A 20,775-nucleotide genomic window follows, 5' to 3' on the forward strand; every position below is an offset into this window, starting at 1 on the left:
GAGCTGATGCTGGAAACGGAGGTTAATTCATCTGGTCTGTCTGGTCGCATTTGGGCTGTGCTTGGGCCTTGTGTTGTATTCCCATATTTAGATATTTTTAATTTATCATATTTTTGGGCAAAAGTAAAGACTCTGCCACATTCATAGTCCATGCGATCCCGGTGAAATTTATAAGTTTTTCTTTCTCTGATTTTATCTTCCTCCTTTTTCAAACGTTTTGCCATTTCATCTTTAAGTTTTTTAATTTCCTCCTGTTGATCAATGGCATTGAGCTCAGTATTCAGTTTATCAATGTCAGCTTGTATTTTGGTGCGGTCTGATTCGGCATACTTGACTAGTATGACCATCAACCTCATAGATGATTCTAGATTGGTCTCTGCCCATTCCTTCATCATAAGTTTGTCCGGGTTCTCATAGCTAGGGGCTAAAAGAATTCGTAAACCCCTTGGGACTCTTTTGACGTCCAAATACCTCTGGAGGGATTTACCCTCCCACCACTTACTCAGTTCGCTTTTCATCAACTTTTCAAGTTGTCTCACTTTGTCACGTATACTGGTACTACGGATGTTTGGTGGTGCATTATGGGTGTTGGAGTCCTGTGCTGGTGCCTTATTGTCATCGAACATGTTGGCTGCTGCTTCTTCTCTTTCCCTTAGCGCGTCTGCCGACATGCTTTAGCTGTACTGGCTGTAATTACAAAACTGATTGCAGTGATGTGGGCGTGTAGCGTATATAGGAAGCTGTGAATAATTTCTTCGCTCCCAGGTATTCGCTTGTTACTTGACCTCCGTACCCAGCATCGGTTTATTTCAAATCCCACACTCACACTCGGTAATGGCGTCCCGCGAGCCCTCCGACTCGCGTTCGCTTACCTTGCAGTGTTGGTGGGTCTCTTCACTGGATGCTCGCTGGGGGGCTTGGCTATCGGTGAAATCCTCCCGGATTACTTCTTGTGTGACTTGAGCCCAAGTCTTTGAATCCTTTGATGGTAGCCGTTGCCTCATGCCGGAGGGGGTCCGCAGTGTACCGGAGGATTCCAAACCGGTTACTATTATCGCGCTAAGTCTCCAAAAGCAGCCGAAGTATCTACTGCCTCAAATCAGAGTGCGGACCACAAACTTCATTACGCCATTAAAAGATTTTATTCAGCCTCAGCTCACACGATCGACATGACGCGTTTCGGTCCCGGAAGGACCTTGATCACATGACGCGCTACACATCTCGCGGTGTCTTAAGTTGCGTTTTTTTACATTTTTTTACAATTCATTTAAAGGGGACATGCCCAAGAGGTTCAGTACGATCATAGACATCGAGGAAATTTCACATGTGAGTTTTATACATTTTCAAATTCTCACATTAAGTGTGCAAAATAGCAAATTGTTAAAATTGTTACAACAATGCTAAAATATCTACAGTAATCTACCTTGTCCGTGTAATGTATAGATTTGTGTGGCCGGTTTCTACATTTTAATTTAGACACAGTCAGTCAAATTTAAAAAGTCACTCTCATTTAAATAAATAAATAAGCTAAAAAGCATAAATATTGCTGCTGTGTCAAGAAGAAAACCTTTTCCATCTTTATGGCCATACTCATTTACGTAAATGTGTATATCAGCATATATAGGTGCCATCCCTTCGTATAAATATATATATATATATATATATATATATATATATATATATATATATATATATGTGTTTACTGTAAAATCCATAGGTTTCAGGCCTGATATAGTTAGGAATTAGCATTTAAAAAACCTTAGAAATTCACTGAAAAAGCCATAGGTTTTAGGGGTGTTATAGTTAGCTGGACATTTCACTCGTACAAAACCATTGAAATTCCTCCACCGCAACAATCTCATGTCGAGCCTCTGAAGAGGGCGGAAGCCCAGAAACGCGTCAGGCTCTACTATCGTTGACACGAGAACTGTAATCACAGAAGGACGCAGTGTTGACTTTACCCTGAAAATTGCTTCGAGAAATATGATCGTAACAAGCTGCTGGGGAGTGCGGCCTTGCCTGCGGGCAACTTTGAAGCTTGAATATATATATATATATATATATATATATATTCCTCCAATATAGTTAGTTGTACTAACTACATCTCGCGTGCCTGCAATCCACTGCTGATGATGTCACATATTACATCATTCATGACACGGTCAGTAACATCACTGAAGACATGTCAAATGACATCACTGATGACATCCCTGATGACATCACTGATGACATCATCCAGTGAATGTGGCTTGGTTCGTTATTTAAATATGTATTATATATATATACCAATTTGCATTGAAGAATGAGTGGATATCTAAATATAATTATCTGGATGGAGGATTTAGTAGCAGTGTGATTGATGTGACTGTTTACTTGACTAATTTATAGTGTCTCACTAAATATATTGGATAGTGACTAAACTGTGTGAATATCTGTATCACTTTGTCAGTTGTTGTGTAAACTGCTGCACCAGTTGGTTACTAGCTTCGTGAAAGTCTATATTAGTTATTGATTAGTTAACTGAGTATTTGTATGGGAGAGTGAATTTGTGTGTGGTTCGGTGGGGGGGTGTGACAGCCCAAAGATGTGCAAATAGTTGATTCAGTAGGTATATGAAGTTAAAACTAAATGTTATAACAGTTGTTTGGGTGAGTGAATATCTTTATGGGTGTGGTGATGAGCAAATATATGTCTCAATGGTACATATCCAACAAACTAGAAAAATAAAAGTGTGTGTGCCAGTTGTTGTACATAAATAAGTATACATAAAACTCAGTGATTGTATGAGTGACTGTATGGATAACTGTATACTTGTAATAGTGATTTTATAGCACAATAAGTATGAGTTACTATCTATATGAATAGATGAAGTGGCGTTTGTATAAGTGTGTAGCTAAGTAAAAGTAAGTATGATTCATTGTTTGCATAAGTGAGTAGGATGGCTTCATAAGTGATTAGGATGTGTGCTGGTGTGTAATGTCGATATAGGTGTATAAGTATATTTGATAGTGTTCTATTGATCATTGAGAGCATGCATGAGTGAATCTATAGGTAAGTGATTAGATGTGTGTATAGATCTACGAATCTCTGAGTGGGTGTTTAGAAACTTGTATTGGTGTGTCAATGGTTTCAAATATGGCACTCTGTATTTTTTTCAGTGAGTGATGAAAGGTTATCCTATGTATGATGAGGTGTATCTGATTGTCACATGGATGATGTCACCAGTGATGTCATCAGTGATGTCATTTGAGATGTCATCAGTGATGTCACTGACCATGTCATGAATGATGTAATATGTGACATCAACAGCAGTGGATTGCGGGCGTGTGAGATGTATTTAGTACAACTAACTATATCGGAGGAATTTCAATGGTTTTGTACGAGTGAAATGTCCAGCTGACTATAACACCCCTAAAACATATGTTTTTTTCAGTGAATTTCAAAAGTTTTTTAAATGCTAATTCCTACCTATATCAAGCCTGAAACCTATGTTTTTTTCAGTGAATTGCAAAGGTTTTTTAAATGCTAATTCCTAACTATATCAGGCCTGAAACCTATGATTTTTTCAGTGAATTTCAAAGGTTTTGTAACTGACAATTTGTTATGTATTAATTGTTATACTGATTTTTTTGATACTGATTTACTACATTTTTTAAACTATTTATTTTTAGATATTTTATTTTTTTAATTACATTATAATTGCATTCAACATTACAATACAAAATATACTTTCTCAGAATGAATTACTTTAGTTTAAATACTTTGCAAATAGGCAATAGAATTTTAAGTTCAGTAGTTACAGTTGTTGCAATGGGCAACACAATTTCAAACACAATGCAACATTGAGCTCAATGTGAATTGCTAGTCAAATGCAATTAGTTACTTTATGGATTACTTTTCTAACCACAGGACTGGATCCTAGATTCAGTCCTTGGACATCTCCTGTAAATAGTTGAGTAAAAGAGTTTTGGTTACAGTAGTGATTTTTAAGGAATATTATTGTATTTTAAAAGTTGACACATACAATCACCAATGTTATCCTATGGCAGAAAATTCACTTGGCAGGTAAGCAGTGTTATCGTTAGTTGTTCTTACTCAGTGGTGGATCCAGAACTGGTGCATCTCCTGTAAACAGTTGAAAGAATGTGTTTAAGTCATACAGACGATTTTTTAGGAATATTTTTAGTTTGTGAAAATAGACAGAAACGTTTCCGCTGAAAACCACACAAAGGATTCCTATGGAAGGAAATACAAGTTACTGGTAAGTACGCTTAGAATTACTTTTCAGGGTCAGTGCTGGGCTAAATGATACAGCATTGGGTTCTCTCCTGATAACAGGCGAGTAAATCGGAATTTGTAGTTCGGCTGATTTTAGAGGAATATTTGTACAGGAAGGGGGCGGGGCCTGAGGTGACCTGTGGCGCATTTTAAGTTGGCAAATTAATTCCTCTTCAATCCTGCGGTCCCCTGTGGGCCAAGTAGCCCACCAGGTACCTCCAGTATGCGCCAGGGAGCTGCATTGCAGAGAGGTGTTCAGAGGCCACTCCCCTTGTTCTACCGAGGCACAAGATGGCTGCCAACACTTCCTGATTCAGAGTGCTGGCAGCCAATTAAAATTCAGCTTGTGATCGGGAGGGTGCGCTCAGGGTGCGCAGATCCTCCAAGGCCATAGATATATGTACTTTTAACTGTCATTTTCTCTGGAACTACTGAACGGATTTACACCATTTAAGAAAAAGGCATATATGAGTATATATGTGTATATATATGTACTAGCTATTGGCCACCAGTAGGTTAGTTATAGTAAGGACCTAGTTTCCATAGGAAAAATGTTCTTTTATATGCCAATTTCTTTGGCGCCGTTTGGCGAAATGTGCAAAATTTTCAAAACTAATGGGTGCTCCAGTCAGCTCCTGTCTTGAAAGTTTTGGGGTGATTCGTCAAGCGGGGGGCCGACAAAAAATGGGGGGGTCCCTAAAAGCTTTTTCTCCATGTTAATTTCCATTGGAACTTTTGTCGCTGTGACAGCCCAAACTGCTGAACGAAATTACACCAAATTTGGCTGAGAGGTAGCTCTTGGTCCAGAGTGTACTTTTTGCTTTAAATAGTGTAAATCTGTTCAGTAGATCTGAGAAATTAAAAAATAAAAAATATTGATCTCTGGTGACCATGGAGGAATTTGTGAACCCTCCCGATCATGAGCTTCATTCTGATTGGCTGCTAACACTTAAAACCAGGAAGTGTTGGCAGCCATCTAGTGACACGGTAAAACCGAGTCACAAGAAAACAGTAAAAAAAGCTAATAAACAAGAAAAGGGGACAGGGTAGAAAAAACCCTGAACCACTGGGCCTGCTCAAGTATCCCTAGCCCACCAGGTAAGCCCCATATAGTGGGATTAATGAGAGGTGGTCTGAGGCCATGCCCCTTTTTGCTGAAAATGCACCTCATGGTGCACTGCTGGTGGGGCGATGAAACCACATGTGTCCTGAGGACCTTAGGACTAAAGTGGTGTGTTTGCAGAGCGGTGTAAAAAGGGGGCGTGGCCTCAGACCACTCTCAGCAATCCAGCTGTGTGGGGCTTACTGGAGGTACCTGGTGGGCTAGTTGACCCCCAGGGACTCAAGGGGACTTAATCTACCAACCAAGAACATGCCAGGAGGCAAGTTTGCAGAGTGGTGGAGAAAGGGGGTGTGGCCTGTGTCCCCCTGTCAGCAATCCCACTATCTGGGGCATAATTGAGATATCAGGTAGGCTAGTTGGTGCCTAAGGACCCGCAGCAGTGAAGGGGACTTTAAACCCCATCCAAGAGCATGCCGGGGAGAATCTTTGTAGGCTGGTGGTCAAAGGGACGTGGCCTGCTATGAGTACTTACCAGTGCTGCTGTGTGGGACTTACAAGAGATAATAGAAGGGGTAGTTGGCCCCCACGGACAACCATGGGGGCCAACTACCCCTCTGTTACCTCCAGTAAGACCCACACAGTGGGATTGCTAAGAGGTCTCCGGAGGTCACCACCCCTTTCGCCACCACTCTGCAAACATGCTTCCTGGCACAGTACGGGTAGGGAGATTAAGTCCACTTTACTCCTGAGGGACTTTGAGGGCCAAGAAGCCCTCCTGGTACCTCCTGTAAGTCCTATGTAGCGGTATTCCTGAGCACTGGTTGGAGGCCCTGCCCCCTTTCTGCACCACTCTGCAACCACGACTACAAGTTAAAGAAGCAATTGTAATGTAATAGGTCTCGCATTTGCAAGAGTTAGAGCTATCTGCATTGTAAAAGTAAAAGTTTTTTACTAGTGTTTTTTGGAGTGAAGTGGATGTATGTTGTGCGTAGTGGAATTATGTGGTATGTTGTGAAGTGAAATTATGTGATAGAAAGTATGTGGTATTTAGTGTATAGGAATTATGTAGAGTGGGATTATGTGTTATGAAGAGTAATTATGTGGTATGGTAGTCTGTGTTGTGGAGTGGTAACCTCAGGTTTAGTCTTCCTCGTTTCTATAGAAGCTAAACAATTAACTCAATGAGAGAAAATAAGAAGGAATCACTTAGGAGCACTTTTGGACCTAGTCAAAGGTATGAGCAGGGCCACTGAAAGTATGCGACAGTTTGGCTGCACCGACTTTTTCACATTTACACATTTTCCGCATTAGCCACATAATTCATCATCTGCCTTGTTTTTAGCTCAAATGGCCCTAAAGTTACTAAAAATGCAGCGACAAGTGTTACAGTATGGTGGAAGGTCCTTTTCAAACCTAGAATGGTCATCTCTTACTTATTGCTAAATGTGGGTGTTAAATTAGTGCTAATGGTGTGCAAGCCACTCTTGCTTCTTTCTGCGCTTCTCTTCCCTCTTTATGCATTTCTGTTGCATCTTTCTTGACCTTTCTTTCTTTTTCTGCACTTCTTTTGCCTCTTTGTGCAATTCTCTTTTACTTTCTGCACCTCTTTTGCCACTTTCTGCACCTCTATTGCCTCTTTCTGAACCTCACTAGCTTCTTTGTGCACCCCTCTTGCCTCTTTCTGCACCCCTCCTGCCACTTTCTGCAACTCTGTTCCTTTTTTCTGCACTTCTTTTGTTTCTTTCTGCACCTCTCTTGATCTTTCTCCAGCCCTCGTGCCCCTTTCTCTACCCCTCGTCCCCCTTTCTGCATCTCTGTTGCTTCTTTCTGCACTTCTCTTGTCTCTTTCCCACCACTCTTTCCTCTTTCTACAACTCTGTTGCTGATTTCTACATCTCTTGTGCTACTTTCTGCACCCGTTGTGCCTCTGTCACACCCCTCTTCCCATACCCCTCTTGCATTTTTCTGCACCTCTGTTCATTCTTTTGTGACTTTTGCTTATTATTGCACCTCTCACTTCTTTCTGCACCCCTTCCCACTTTCTCTACCCAGCCACCCTCTTTCTGCACCCCTGTTGCTTCTTTCTGCACCTCTGTTCTTTTTTTCTGTACTTCTTTTGTTTCTTTCACCACATTTCTCACTTCTTTCTGCACCCCACACACCTCTTTTTGCATCCCTCTTCCCACTTTTTGAACCCCTCTTTCTGCAACTCTGTTGCTTCTTTCTGTACTCCTCTTGCTTCTTTCTGTACTCCTCATGCCTCTTTCACACCCTCTTCCCTCTTTGTACACCCCTCTTGCTGCTTTCTGCACCTCTGTTCCTGCTTTCTCAACTTTGTTAATTCTTTCTGCACCTCTTGCTTCTTTCTGCACCCCTTTTGCCTTTTTCTGCACCTCTGTTCCAAAAAGGTATTTCTTTTGTTTCTTTCTGCAGCGCTCTTGCTTCTTTCTGTACCCCTTGCTTCTTTCTCCACCCCATGTCTCCCTTTCTGTATCTCTAATGCTTTCTTGTGAATTTATTTTGCTTCTTTCTGCATCTCTCTTGCTTCTTTCTGTACCCCTCATGCTTCTCTTTGCACCCCTCACCCCTCTTTCTGCACCCCTCTTGCCCCTTTCTGCACCAGTTCCTTCTTTCTGCACTTCTTTTTTTCATTCTGCAGCTCTCTTGCTTCTAACTGTATCCCTCTTGCTTCTGTCTGCATCTCTTGTACCGCTTTCACACTCCTCTTCCCTCTTTTTGCACCCCTCTTGCCCCTTTCTGCCCCTCTGTTGCTTCTACCGCACTACTCTTGCTTCTTTCTGCACATCATTGCTTCTTTCTGCACCACTTGTGCTTCTTTCTCCACCTCTCTTTCCTCATTCTGCCACCCTCTTGCCTCTTTCTATACCTCTCTTGTTTCTTTCTGTATCTCTCTTGCTTCTATCTCCACCCCACTTCCCCCTTTCTGCATCTCTGCTGCGTCTTTATGCACTTCTCTTGCTGCTTTCTGGACTTCTCTAGTTTCTTTCTGCACCACTTGTGCCTCTTTCTGCACCCCTCTTTCCAATTTCTGCACTCCTCTTGCCTCTTTCTGCACCTCTGTTGCTTCTTTCTGCACTTCTTTTGTTTCTTTCTGCACCCCTCTTGCTTCTTTCTGCACTTCTGTTTTTACTTTCTGTACTACTTTGGTTTCTTTCTGAATCTCTCTTGCTTCTTTCTGCACCCATGTGTCTCTTTCTACACCCCTTTTCCTTCTTTCTTTACCTCTGTTGACTCTTTCTGCACCTCTGTTACTTCTTTCTGCACTTTTGGTTCTTTCTGTATATCTCTCACTTCTTTCTGCACCACTAGTGCCTCTTTCTATACCCCTCTTCCCTCTTTTTGCACCCCTCTTTTCTCTTTTTGCCCCTCTGTTGCTTCTTTCTGCACTACTCTTGTTTCTTTCTATACCTCTTTGCTTCTTTCTGCACCACTCATGCTTCTTTCTGCACCTCTCTTCCCTCTTTCTGTACCACTCTTGCCTCTTTCTGCATGTCTGTCCCTTCTTTATGCTCTTCTTTTTTTTCTTTCTGCACCTCTCTTGCTTCTTTAACGACCCTCTTGCCACTTTCTCCACCCTTATTCCCCCTTTATGTATTTCTGTAGCTTCTTTCTGCATTCCTCTTGCCTCTTTCTCCACCCCTCATCCCTCTTTCTGCACCTCTGTTGCTTTCTTTCTGCACTTCTCTTGCTTCTTTCTGCAAATCTATCCCTTTTTTCTGCAACCCTTGTGCCTCTTTCTGCACCCCTCTTCCTTCTTTCTGCACCCCTCTTGCCTCTTTCTGCACCTGTTCTCCTCTCTACACTTCTTTTATTTCTCTATGCAAATCTCTTGCTTCTTTCTGCATGCCTCTTGCTTTTTCTACAACCCCTGTGCCTCTTTCACATGCCTCTATCCTCTTTCTGCACCCCTCTTGCCTCTTTCTGCACCTCTGGTCCTTCTTTCTGCACTTCTTTTGTTTCTTTCTGCAACTCTCTTCCTTCTTTATGCACCTGTCTTGCCTTTGTGCCTCTTTCACACCCCTCTCCCTTCTTTCTGCACCCCTATTTCCTCTTTTTATTCCTCTGTTCTTTCTTTCTGCTTTTATTTTGTTTCTTTCTTCACCTCTCTTGTTTCTTTCTGTGTCCCTCTTGCCTCTTTCTCCACCCCACCTCCCCCTTTCTGCCTTTCTGATGCTTCTGTATGTACTTCTGTTTTTTCTGCACCTCTCTTGCTTCTTTCTGTAGCCCTTTTCTCTCTTTCTGCATTCTTCTTGCCTCTTTCTGCAACTCTGTTGCTTCTTTCTGCACCCCTCTTCCCCGTTTTTCATCTCTGTTGCTTCTTTCTGTACTTTTCTTGCCTCTTTCTCCACCTCTCATCCGTCTTCCTGTCCCTCTGTTGCTTCTTCCTGCACTTCTCTTGCTTATTTCTGCACCTCTCTTGCTTCTATCTGCATCCCTCGTGCCTCTTTTTGCACCCCACTTCCCTCTTTCTGCACGATTCTCCTTTAGGGAAGTAAGTCATCCCGAAAGGGCAGTGACAGATACAGACCTGAGCAGTATGTAATGGGACAAGGTCAAAGGAGTCTGCATCTTCAGGATGTGGAGACCCAGATGAGAAAGGGTACTGGGTGGAGTAATCTTCAGCATGGGGAGCAGCCAGTAACCCATGGAATATGTTCTAGACTTTGCCAGTATGGAGGCATCAGCTTTGAGGTACCGTACCCTTGTCCAAAGGAGTGTGGGTGCAGTGTTATGTGACCCAGGAAAAGGATAGGCCTAGTTCTGTTTAGTCCATGTAGGCGATTAGTGACCTAGATGTATCTAACATAGAAACAGCAGTCAGCCAACATACAGTCTAGGGTAGTCGATAACTGGTGAGTAGGGTGTCTGGTCTGAAACCCTTTCCCCTTGTAATTGCTGACAATGTAACGAATACCCATGTATAGTGGCTATTACTTCCCCGTAAGAATCAACTGGCCACGGTGTGTGTGAGGAGATGGTGCTGACCATCTAATCTGTCTGGATTTTTTGCTTTTTGGTCACCTGTTTTTTTAACCTTTTTCTTCTCTACTAATAACCCTATTTCTTACTTTTAAAGCCATAAATAATATTGATTCAATTAATATACCCCAAGCGTTTGTTAATTTAGACTGGCCATCCTCAGTAATAAGGTTAGTGAAAGCATTCTTGGTGGGGCACTAGAGGCATCAATTACATTAATATCAAGCTTTCTAGAGAGTGCACTGTTAGGTCTCTGAAAGCCTATGCCTTGCACGACGTTTGAAACTAGTTTCATAAGTAAATCTATCTTTTATCTTCTTTTCTAGAGTTGGCCCTGCAGAGAATTTGCCATTAGAAGATAGCTCAGTAGATCTGATCACTACTTCTGTTGCTGCTCACTGGTTCAACATAGAGGAGTTTTTAAGAGAATCAGATCGTGTCCTCAAATCCAATGGCTGCCTGGCGATGTACACTTTGCATCCACATTATGATATTTACTACAAAGATTGCTCTGAACTTATAACTGATGCTTTCAATGAGGTGAGTGCTTAAACAATCAATATTATGCAATTTTTAAATACGTTTGCACATATTAGACTTAAGAAGCCGCCTCAAAGATATGGCTACTGATTTTGATCTTAGGTTTTAAGTTCCAGCACTCATATAATTTTGAATAATCATGTGAATAGAAGTAAATAAGCGGGGCATAGACTTGTATTAAATATAAAGAACTAAGGTGCATATTTATGAGAACTGATGCATCGCTGCGTTGCAGCAGAATCGCACCAGAAAGAAAACTTTGAACTGCCGTATGTCACTATGAACTGACCAGGATGCACGCATTTATGGTATGGTGTACCATATCATAAGGTCTCAAGGTGCATCGAAGATATTTATGCATCAGTGGGAAGGATGGCACAAGTTCCATAATTCATCTGATCCCAATGTGACACAAAGCTGATTTGCAGGTTGTAAAGCAATGTCTATATGCCATAAATCAGCTTTGTGTCACATAGGAATGCATTGTGTGGTACAAAGCCTCTAAAAGTGATGCATTGCAAACTAAAAGATCTTTGCAATTCAACATAAGCAAGAAATGGAGGGAGCAGTAAGCACAAGCAGTGAAGGCAACAACCCCAAGACCAGCGAAGATGAACAGACTGAATCAAAGAGGAAGAGCAATTTAAGTGAGTAGAACCAAATGTTAATAACTGAGGTAATCAAAAATGAGCCAAAAGTGTAGGGTTAAATATTGGAATGTGGTTGCCAGACAATCAACTTCTCACCTGAGTTGTACTGTTCACGAGCGCGAGCATGGAAAAAACTCTGCTGCACTAGGCATAGCAGAATTTTCTGCACTCCGCGAGCTCCGATATGTGCAGAAAACTCTGCAAATGGAGTGTATTTCACCTCCCAGGCCTAATCATGTGAAGAGAGACATGTACAGTCACTAGCATTAAACCATATTGCATTCAGCTGTCCTGATGTGCTGGGTAAGATTTCACAGGTCTTGCCTGCCATGTTAGAGATCACACTACCTCCTGTCTTGTAAAAATTAATATTGGGGTGGGGTGAATGCAAGTGATGTACACCACAGGTCCATGAGTGTTTGTTGGAAGCATAGATTGTATGTGAGCTTGAAGGGTACCTGGTAGTGCACTGCTATGTAGGTGTAGATAAGCACATTGAACTGCTGTGTGTCTGAATGGGGAGCCATCAAAGCTTAAATAGGGAAGTGTGAAGTATGTGCCGCAAGGTAGCCTGATTGATAATCATGCACTGCTGTCTTTGATAAATTCTCTCTTGTGTAGCAGCTGTGAAGAGAAGCCACAGAGGAGGGCATTGGTGAGCTATATTCTCCATATGATGTGGATCTGGGTGATGATGTATCAGGAGTCAGGAGGGAGCCATAGGAAGAAATGTCTGACAATGCTATATATGTTAAGGCAGGAGGATCTGAAACAAGAAACTGTGAAGTGACAGGGTGAGCTAGGTGTCCAGGATGATGGCAGGTTTTGGGGATGGTTGGTGGGTGAGGTGTTTGAGCTTAGTCTTGTGGGCAGCCAGGGTATGTACATATTTTAGAATACTCTCACACCATTGTGTGAGATTCTGTATGAGCCCTAGCTCTCACATACAAGTCGGCATGTTGGTCGATTGTATAAGGTAACAAATGTTGGTGGTTTTGTTTTCATCAGAGAGTCTATAAATGATCTTGGTGTCATCAGTGTGTGAGAGAAAGTTAAGTGTCTGGGTCTGAATGATGATAGCCAGATGAATAATGTACAACTATAAGTGAGTAGGGTTGAGTAAAGAGATTTGTACTACTTTACAGAAGAACAACTTGGATGATGAGGAAATGGAGTGAGCTTAAGTGGTTGCAGATGCTATGGCATGTTACCCTTCCAGAGATGGTGCCCAGTGCCTACTGTTCTGGACTCTGGAGATGACTGCGTGTACTTGGATGCTACAAGAGTCCACATAAATAAATAGAATATGCTTAGTACATGACCTTGCAACTGCTAATGAACAGTGGTATAATGCTTAGGTATAGTGGTGCCACTCAGGAAAATAACATGTATTTGTACATAAAACCACTTACTTGGAAGCCGGTGCTATAAGGTGAGGAGAACAACCAACCTCCCCAAAATGGCGGCCAAAGTCAACAAAACATACAAAGAATTCCTCAGCACACGTCATAGGTGTATCAACAATTCGTTAAGTGCACGATGTAAGCACCAATTATACACAAGTTATTTCAATTCTTATTTTCTTTCTTTATTCTTTTAGTCTTGCTTCAGACAACCAACACTTGTTTTGTCGCGTACAAAGGGAAATCGTCCCGCAACTTTCTCAAGGCTATGTCCTTTTTGATAAGGACCTTTCTTTTGTACTTATATTTCCAACCCACAAAGGGATTCAGTATCTGGCGCAATGTCAACAAGGCGGTCCATGCATCTGAGGGATACTATTTTGTCCCCAAATCTTGAGCTTGTGAGTCTGACAGTCTTGTCCCAAATGTCACTCTACGTGTAGCTCGAGTACATGACCGTGCCAATTGCTGCAGTGTAGCAAGGTTGCATGCTGTTTAGAGTTGCGAGGATACGTCGTGTCAATTATTATCCCTCATCCACATGAATGCACAAAATACATGCAAGACAGCATAGCAAGGCAAGTTGACGTGTAGTACTTTGTGAAAGGCAGAGTGCAGGATCAAATTTAGCAGATGACAAAATAACATTACTTTGTTTAGTGCTCTGGGCTAAGTGATGCCTAGGGGGAATGCGTGAACCCTGGTGACATGGTGCAGTGTTCTCAGCAGTGCTGTCTATAAGTGAAACATACATTAATCTAGACATTGAACAAAAAAATAAGCTTAGCAACATGGTAAATGAGGCCGCTACCTGCACTCACGCTTTCAAGCAGCGCAGGCCAGCAAGAAGAAAAACTGTGTTGCAAGTTGTGGTATGACAAGCAAAGGACAATGTAAAGAAATTGCCTTATGAAAGCCAACAACAGAGTAACTTGGACTCATTTACTAGTAGTAGCATGTTGTTAACATCTATGTGTAAAATAAAGTCAATGAAAATGTGCAGTCTGTTTGTCACACAAATGACTTATTTCAACATCTATTATACTATAATAATCAAACTGGAGGGAGAAGGAAGAGCTTCTGATCCACTCAGCTTCCTTGTCTCAAGTATCCAAAAATCAATGGGAGAGTGGATCACTAGTCCCAAATGAACCAGGGTGTGCAAAGGCAGTACAAAGTGCATTCTCCGCTTCGTTATTTGTAACGTGACAGCATCATCATCGGGTTACTGTAATGCTTCCTCCACCTGGAGGACATACCACTGGTTGTATTGGTAGTGATCGTAGAAAAAAAGGGTGAATTCTAGTGAGATGACAAGTGGTGAAAAAGTATGTTTAAAAATCCCGTAGAGCCAGTAAAAAATCTTTAATTGCACTGAATGCAGGAAGTTATAATAGATCTTCAATGTGCACTCGAAGGCTAATTAGGGCCCTGTGCACTGTAAAAAGGTGTCCATAAAAAAGGTCGACATGTTTCAGCACTTCTTATGCCCCGGAGGGTCAAGTGGGCTTTCTTCGGGACCTAAACGGTGAAGAAGACCCCCCGGGTCATCGAGGGCAGAGTCAGCACAGAACGACTGTTCCACGCCGAAGAGAGCGTGAGCGACCGCCCCAACTACACCCGCTGTAGCCTGCAATAACGGGATACAGGTTCAATTGAACAGATACACTTGAGATCAATCAACCTCCCTCTCCTCACTGTAAGACCTTATGAATACTAGGGTCTTCTTCACCGTTTAGGTCCTGAAGAAAGCCCACTTGACCCTCCGGGGCATAAGAAGGGCTGAAACATGTCGACCTTTTTTATGGACACCTTTTTACAGTGCACAGGGCCCTAATTAGCCTTCGAGTGCACATTGAAGATCTATTATAACTTCCTGCATCCAGTGCAATTAAAGATTTTTTACTGGCTCTACGGGATTTTTAAACATACCTTTTCACCACTTGTCATCTCACTAGAATTCACCCTTTTTTTCTACGATCACTACCAATACAACCAGTGGTATGTCCTCCAGGTGGAGGAAGCATTACAGTAACCCGATGATGATGCTGTCACGTTACAAATAACGAAGCGGAGAATGAAAATATACCGCTAATATCGATCTCTGTATAACGTGATTGAGGGTTTCTTAATAGCACTTTGTACTGCCTTTGCACACCCTGGTTCATTTGGGACTAGGGATCCACTCTCCCATTGATTTTTGAACATCTATTATACATCATCACTAACATATTCAAATGTAATTGCAGTGAAACAAATAACACCTCCTGTCCAGCAGACTGTTATGTTATGTTATATATTATTTTCAAAAGTGCACGTATAACCAATGGTGTCTTGGCGCTAGCTCTATTGAAGCCTGAAATGACATACTAATCAGGACCTGAAAAGGAAGGTTTGTAAATCTCTCCTGAAAGGCAGAAAGGTATACATTGATTAGAACTGAATAGGTAAAGAGTTCCAAGTTTGTAAGCTGATGTCACAAAGCTTTTTCCTCCATGCGAGGAGAGTCTGAATCTTGAAACCGAGACATTTCTGGATGTGGAGGCACGTAATGTCATAGGAGGTGTTTACCAGTCAAATTTTCTTTTCAGGTTTTAAAGCCCAGCTCCATGAAGGGGCATGAAAGTGATACAAAGTGTCCTAAAACAATTCTCTGTCTGACTGGCAGCCAATGCAATTCCTTTAGTACACTAGGAGCTGGATGAAACTTTGGTATACTGGGCAACAGACGTTCTGTCCTGGATGACTAACCTATTGGTAATGACATCCCGCCCCCCATGGACAATGACACTTTCCAACAACTCCTAAACTCTATAAAATCTTTGACTCTGGCCATGGCAAGGGATGACAGTGTTGCAAGGTCTCCAGAGAGACAGCCACCCACAGGTCATGCCCCATCTGCCAGTCCAAGACCAGCTGCAATCTCCATTGACCCACAAGTTATCTTCTAATGGAGAGTGGTTAGAGGTCAGCAGCGAACGGTTGATGTGGTGCTGGTGGGGATGGAGACCATAGTGGACATCCTAGAGGGAGTATTTAGGTGCCTTAGTCCTAATAAGGATACATATAAGGCAATTAAAGAGACCTACCCATGACTCCATATTTGGATGAGTCCCTAGCTTACATTGCTGGTGTCATGAGACAGTGGCAAGAACAACAGGCCTCAACATCTGACACCAGTGAGGTTGTCACTAAGCTGGTGACCCTCATTAACATCATGGGATCTATGAAGCACAAGTTGGACCCATACATAGCAACAAAGGCTGCCCTACATAGTGATATTGTTGCATTGTTGATAAGTCATCATGCCTTTGTCAGTGCTGCCCTTCCTTGCTGGCACAGACAAATTCTCGTGGGGGCAGACTCATCACATCTTCTTCCCCTGATATATGTGTGTGTGTCTCAGAATGATGCCTCTCACTCAAACATCACCAACTGCAGGGGAGACACAAACCCATCAGGGGAGGTAGGTATGCTTCTGTCGGCAAACTGCCAGGTAACATTTGCCTGTGCCCACTGGCCAATTTCAGAGTGGTCCCGTGTCATCACCTTTTTGTTTGTGTGCCTGTTAATCACATCCACTTGTGGACATTTGAAGGAGCCTACCTTCCCTAATGGCAATTTGTACCTCCTCACTAAAATTCTCCTCACCTTTCCATGTCGCATTCCATGTCTCCCAAATGCGCTGGACATCCTTTGCTCACAATCAATGTTGGTGTTGTTGCCCCGAACACTGCAAAAATGCTCATGCTAACCCGCCCACATTTCCAAATAAACCAGATAAATTCAGTAGTTATAGTTAGCTGAGATAACTATAACTCACCGCCCTGCAAGACACTACTTATAACCTCACATATTACATCACTCATGACATGGTCAATTACATTACTGATGACATCACTGATGTCATCATCCAGTGACAGTGAGTGTTTTTAAAACCTTAATGACTGTTAAATATATATGCCAAGGTGTACTAGTAAATGAGTGGGTGGATGAGGGCCTGTATGGATGATTCAGTGGGTGTATGACTTACTGTATAAGTGAGTTATTAGGTGTCTCAGTGAATGTATAGGTGAGTGACTGGATGTGTGAATTCCTGTACCAGTCTCTAAGTGGCTGTATTGGTGAGTGAGTAGGTACATGCATGACTGTATGGGTGAGTGATTGGTTGCCTGAGTACCAGTATGGGTGTCAGAGTGTCTGTGTAGGTGAGTGATTGGTTATGTGACTTTTCGTATAGGTGAGTGAGTGAGTGAGTGAGTGAGTGAGTGAGTGAGTGAGTGAGTGAGTGAGTGAGTGAGTGAGTGAGTGAGTGAGTGAGTGAGTGAGTGAGTGAGTGAGTTAGAGGTTGTATGGACTAGTGAGTGCATGTGTGAGGGGAGGTATGTATGAATGAGTTTATCTATGGCTGTGTGGGTGAGTGATTTGTTGTCTGAGTACCTGTATGGTTGTCTGAGTATCTGTGTGGGTGGGTGAAAGTATGTGTGACTGCCTGTATGAGTTAATGGGTAAGTCATTGTCTATATGGGTTAGTGAGAGCATGTGTGAGTGGATGTGTGGATGAGTGAGTTTGTGTATAGCTATCTGGATATGTCAGTGGCTGTGTCAGTGCTATGTGGGTGAGTAACTGGGTATGTGAGAGGCAGTATAGGTTAGTAATGGGATATATGAGTGAATGTATGGGTGAATGAGTGATTGCTATAATGGTTGTATGAGCTAATGTGTGCTTTTCAGTAAGTGTATAGGTGAGTGAGTTTGTGTTAGTATCTGTATGTGTAAGTGAGTGGGTGTGTGTGTATTTGTAAGTGATTGTGTGATTGAGTGTATGGGTGAGTGACTAGGGGTAAGGGAAGCTGTATGGGTGACTGACTCAGTGTGTGAGTGGCTGTATCGGTATATGAGTGTATATGTCAGTGGCTATATTAGTGAGTGAGTGGGTGCATGCGTAGCTGTATGGGTCAGTGAATGGATATGTATGTAGATCTATGAATCAGTGAGTGTGTGAGTAGGTACTGATATAGGTCTATGAATGGTTGTGTGGGAGTGGGTGTATGAAAGTTTATGTAGGGTGTGTATACATGTGTCAGTAATTATGTGGATGATGTCATCAGTGATGCCATTTATGAAGTCATCAATGATGGCACTTACCATGTCATGAGTGATGTAATATGTGAGATCATAAGCAATGCATTGCGGGGGCACGAGATATAGTTAGCTCGGCTAACTATAATAGGGGTGAGTGGAATTTTCGAAATTCACTTTCGCAAACTATCGTGAAAATGTTGAAAATCTCCGCAAACACGCCGGAAATATCGCGAAGACGCGGAAGTTTTTTTCCCGCCTGTTTGCGGTATTTTTTGCGTGATCGCGGCTCGCCAACTCACCCATGCGGTTGCTCACGGGCGCAGCCATCTTGTTTTCACTTGTCCTGCCCTCTTGCGATGCTTACTTCCTGTTCCGGGTCACGCAATGCATGTTTGCGCCCATTCACGGTAGATATTTCCTGTTCGCGAACGCTTTTACTTGATCGCGTTGCTTTTTGCTTGCTCGGGGAGAAAATATCGCGCGAACTTGCGCACGTGGTCGAAATGGGCGTGGCCATCTTGTTTTTCACTCTATTGCATGGTTCTGGGGCCTGATTTTGAATCCTCCCTGCATCTTTTCAATCCTTTGTTTAAAGCCACTTTTTTTTATCTTTCTTATTTATTATTTCTCTAACTATTTTCCTGCTTCTATATTTTTGGTTTTGGTCTACATTTTGTTTGTTTTTTAGCTACTTTTTCACTCTTTCTATTGCCTGCTATTTATTTCCTTTACTTCTTTAATTTTATTATCTTTTCTTTCCCGCCCCGTCCCAGAACCATGTCAAAGGGTAGTAGGGCTCGCCGTCGCAGCCAGAGCCGCGTCTGCCTTCCTTGCGGAAGGCGGCAACCACAAGGGGTGCAGGCACGGGTCTTATTTGGGGAGGTGGAGTTGGCTGCACTCATTTTCTTTGTGCAGCGCCACCTCCCCTAAACCCTGGCAGCAGGTGGCAGGCCTGGGTCCGGGTACGGCGTCCATGAGCGTCGGCAGCGGTCGGGGAAGGTACGCCGGGCAGTGTTGCGCTGCTCTTGGGTCCGGCGCACCCAGACGCAGTTGACTCACCGGTGGTCCGACATCCTGGACCCTGAGCAGGACCTGCTGGACCTGCTAGGAGTGGAGGTCCCGGGGCTTGGTGAGTAACTATTTAATTATTACTACTTTGTGTCTGTTCTTCTGCTCTGTTTTATATATTGCGAATATCTTGTTTTTCTTCCAACCAGCTAGAATGTTGCTACTTACATTCCAGGTTTATTACGTTTAAAAGTCTTCTGTGATTATGACACAGGTGCTCCTCTGCACTACTACTAATCTTACTTGTTTGCAACTTTGCATTTGCGCTCGCTTAGCGTGATTCTGTTAGAGTTTATTTTAGAGAAATTAAGTTACGTAATGCTACAGTGACTCTAGTCCACTCCTTACTTTGTCCTGTCACTAAGAGATAGGGGCGGATTGATACTTAGGTTTAGGTACTTTGTATAAGTTTCTAATTTGTTAGTGGTATGCATGATGCCACCTCAGTTACGTGACGTGCTGCTAGTACGCCAGTCTTTATTAGAACCTTTTCTAGTTTGTTCAATGAGTGGTGGTAATTGGCTTAGCACTAGCAGAACATCAGCATCAATGAATCAACCCAAAATTTGGTGTATACAAAAAATGTAGTCATGTGTTTGCCATTTGACCATATGCATTGTTGAGGAAATGCTTACTTAATGTACAATTGGCATGCCTGGAATAGGTGGGCTAGGTCGGGTGGTACGTCGTACTTAAGCTTAGTTCTAACTTAGTATTCTGGAATCAGAATGGAAGACTGGATTACTGTTGATAAACAGTAACTTAAGTAGTCGATCCGCAAATCCCCCGATACTACTTGTTGACCAGATGAGATCGGTCAATTTAGTTATTGCAATTTTTGTTTACATAAGTGTTTTTGACCGTTCTTTAAAAATATTGTATTTGTTTGACACCATCCATCAATGTTTGTCTCTTTCTTATATCTTTCCTGTTCATCAGCACCCAGGGGCAGACAGACAGGGAGTGGGCAGTCGGCGGGACAGTCAGAACACCACCACCAGGAGGACACCAATGAGGGCTCCTCTACTGGCCCCAGTAAGTCTTCTTGTTTTTAATAATATTTCTTATTCCATAACTTTTACTGCACCATATTTTTCACGAACTATTGTTTCAGTTTCCCAATGCTAATTTTTACCAACAATTATCCTTCGATATGTACGGTTTCAAAAATCTTGTTATCCCTGCCTCTGCTATGATGACTGTCAGTACTACTACTACTATCAGTCTGTCTGTGCTGTAGTAGCTAAGCTTGCCCAGTTGGCCAGTGCAACTCTTTATTTGAAAGGTTGTAATAAAACTCAGATTCACCAGTAGCTCTAGCCATTGAGTCCAGTCCTTTGGGTCGTCCTCTTGTACTACGTCTAGTCTCATTGATCTTGAGTCTTTGTTAATCTTGAGACTTTGACAATTCTAAGCAACAAATTCCCAACCAGATTTATTACTATTTTGATATGATAGCCTATAGGATATACTACTACTGTTGTAGGGATCTTGCACATACAGACCTTTGCACAAGAAAATAGGATGTTGGTGATGGTAGGTTGGACCTTCCTCACACACCTCAATCAGAAATTCAGAACCCACCACAATCCCCTGCTCAACTATAGTACTGTCTTGTCATAACTATTAGGTCTCCTAACACTCCCCCCAAGATACCCAACAAGTAGACGACCCAGAACATAACACA

At 42.5% G+C, this 20,775-nt stretch overlaps 1 protein-coding gene across 6 annotated transcripts in view; it reads left to right on the forward strand.

Moving 5' to 3' along the window:
* The window catches only part of LOC146809212 (putative methyltransferase DDB_G0268948), a 520,756-nt gene that overhangs the window by 291,095 nt on the left and 208,886 nt on the right, over positions 1–20,775 (forward strand). For all 6 annotated transcript variants that reach the window (XM_085614316.1, XM_085614312.1, XM_085614313.1 and 3 more), the window contains one exon: positions 10,669–10,882. In XM_085614316.1, coding sequence (XP_085470442.1) covers positions 10,669–10,882 — 214 coding nt within the window. The remainder of the gene's footprint in view (positions 1–10,668; positions 10,883–20,775) is intronic.

The sequence above is a fragment of the Triturus cristatus genome, chromosome 7 (assembly GCF_964204655.1).
Source record: "Triturus cristatus chromosome 7, aTriCri1.1, whole genome shotgun sequence".
NCBI lineage: Eukaryota > Metazoa > Chordata > Amphibia > Caudata > Salamandridae > Triturus > Triturus cristatus.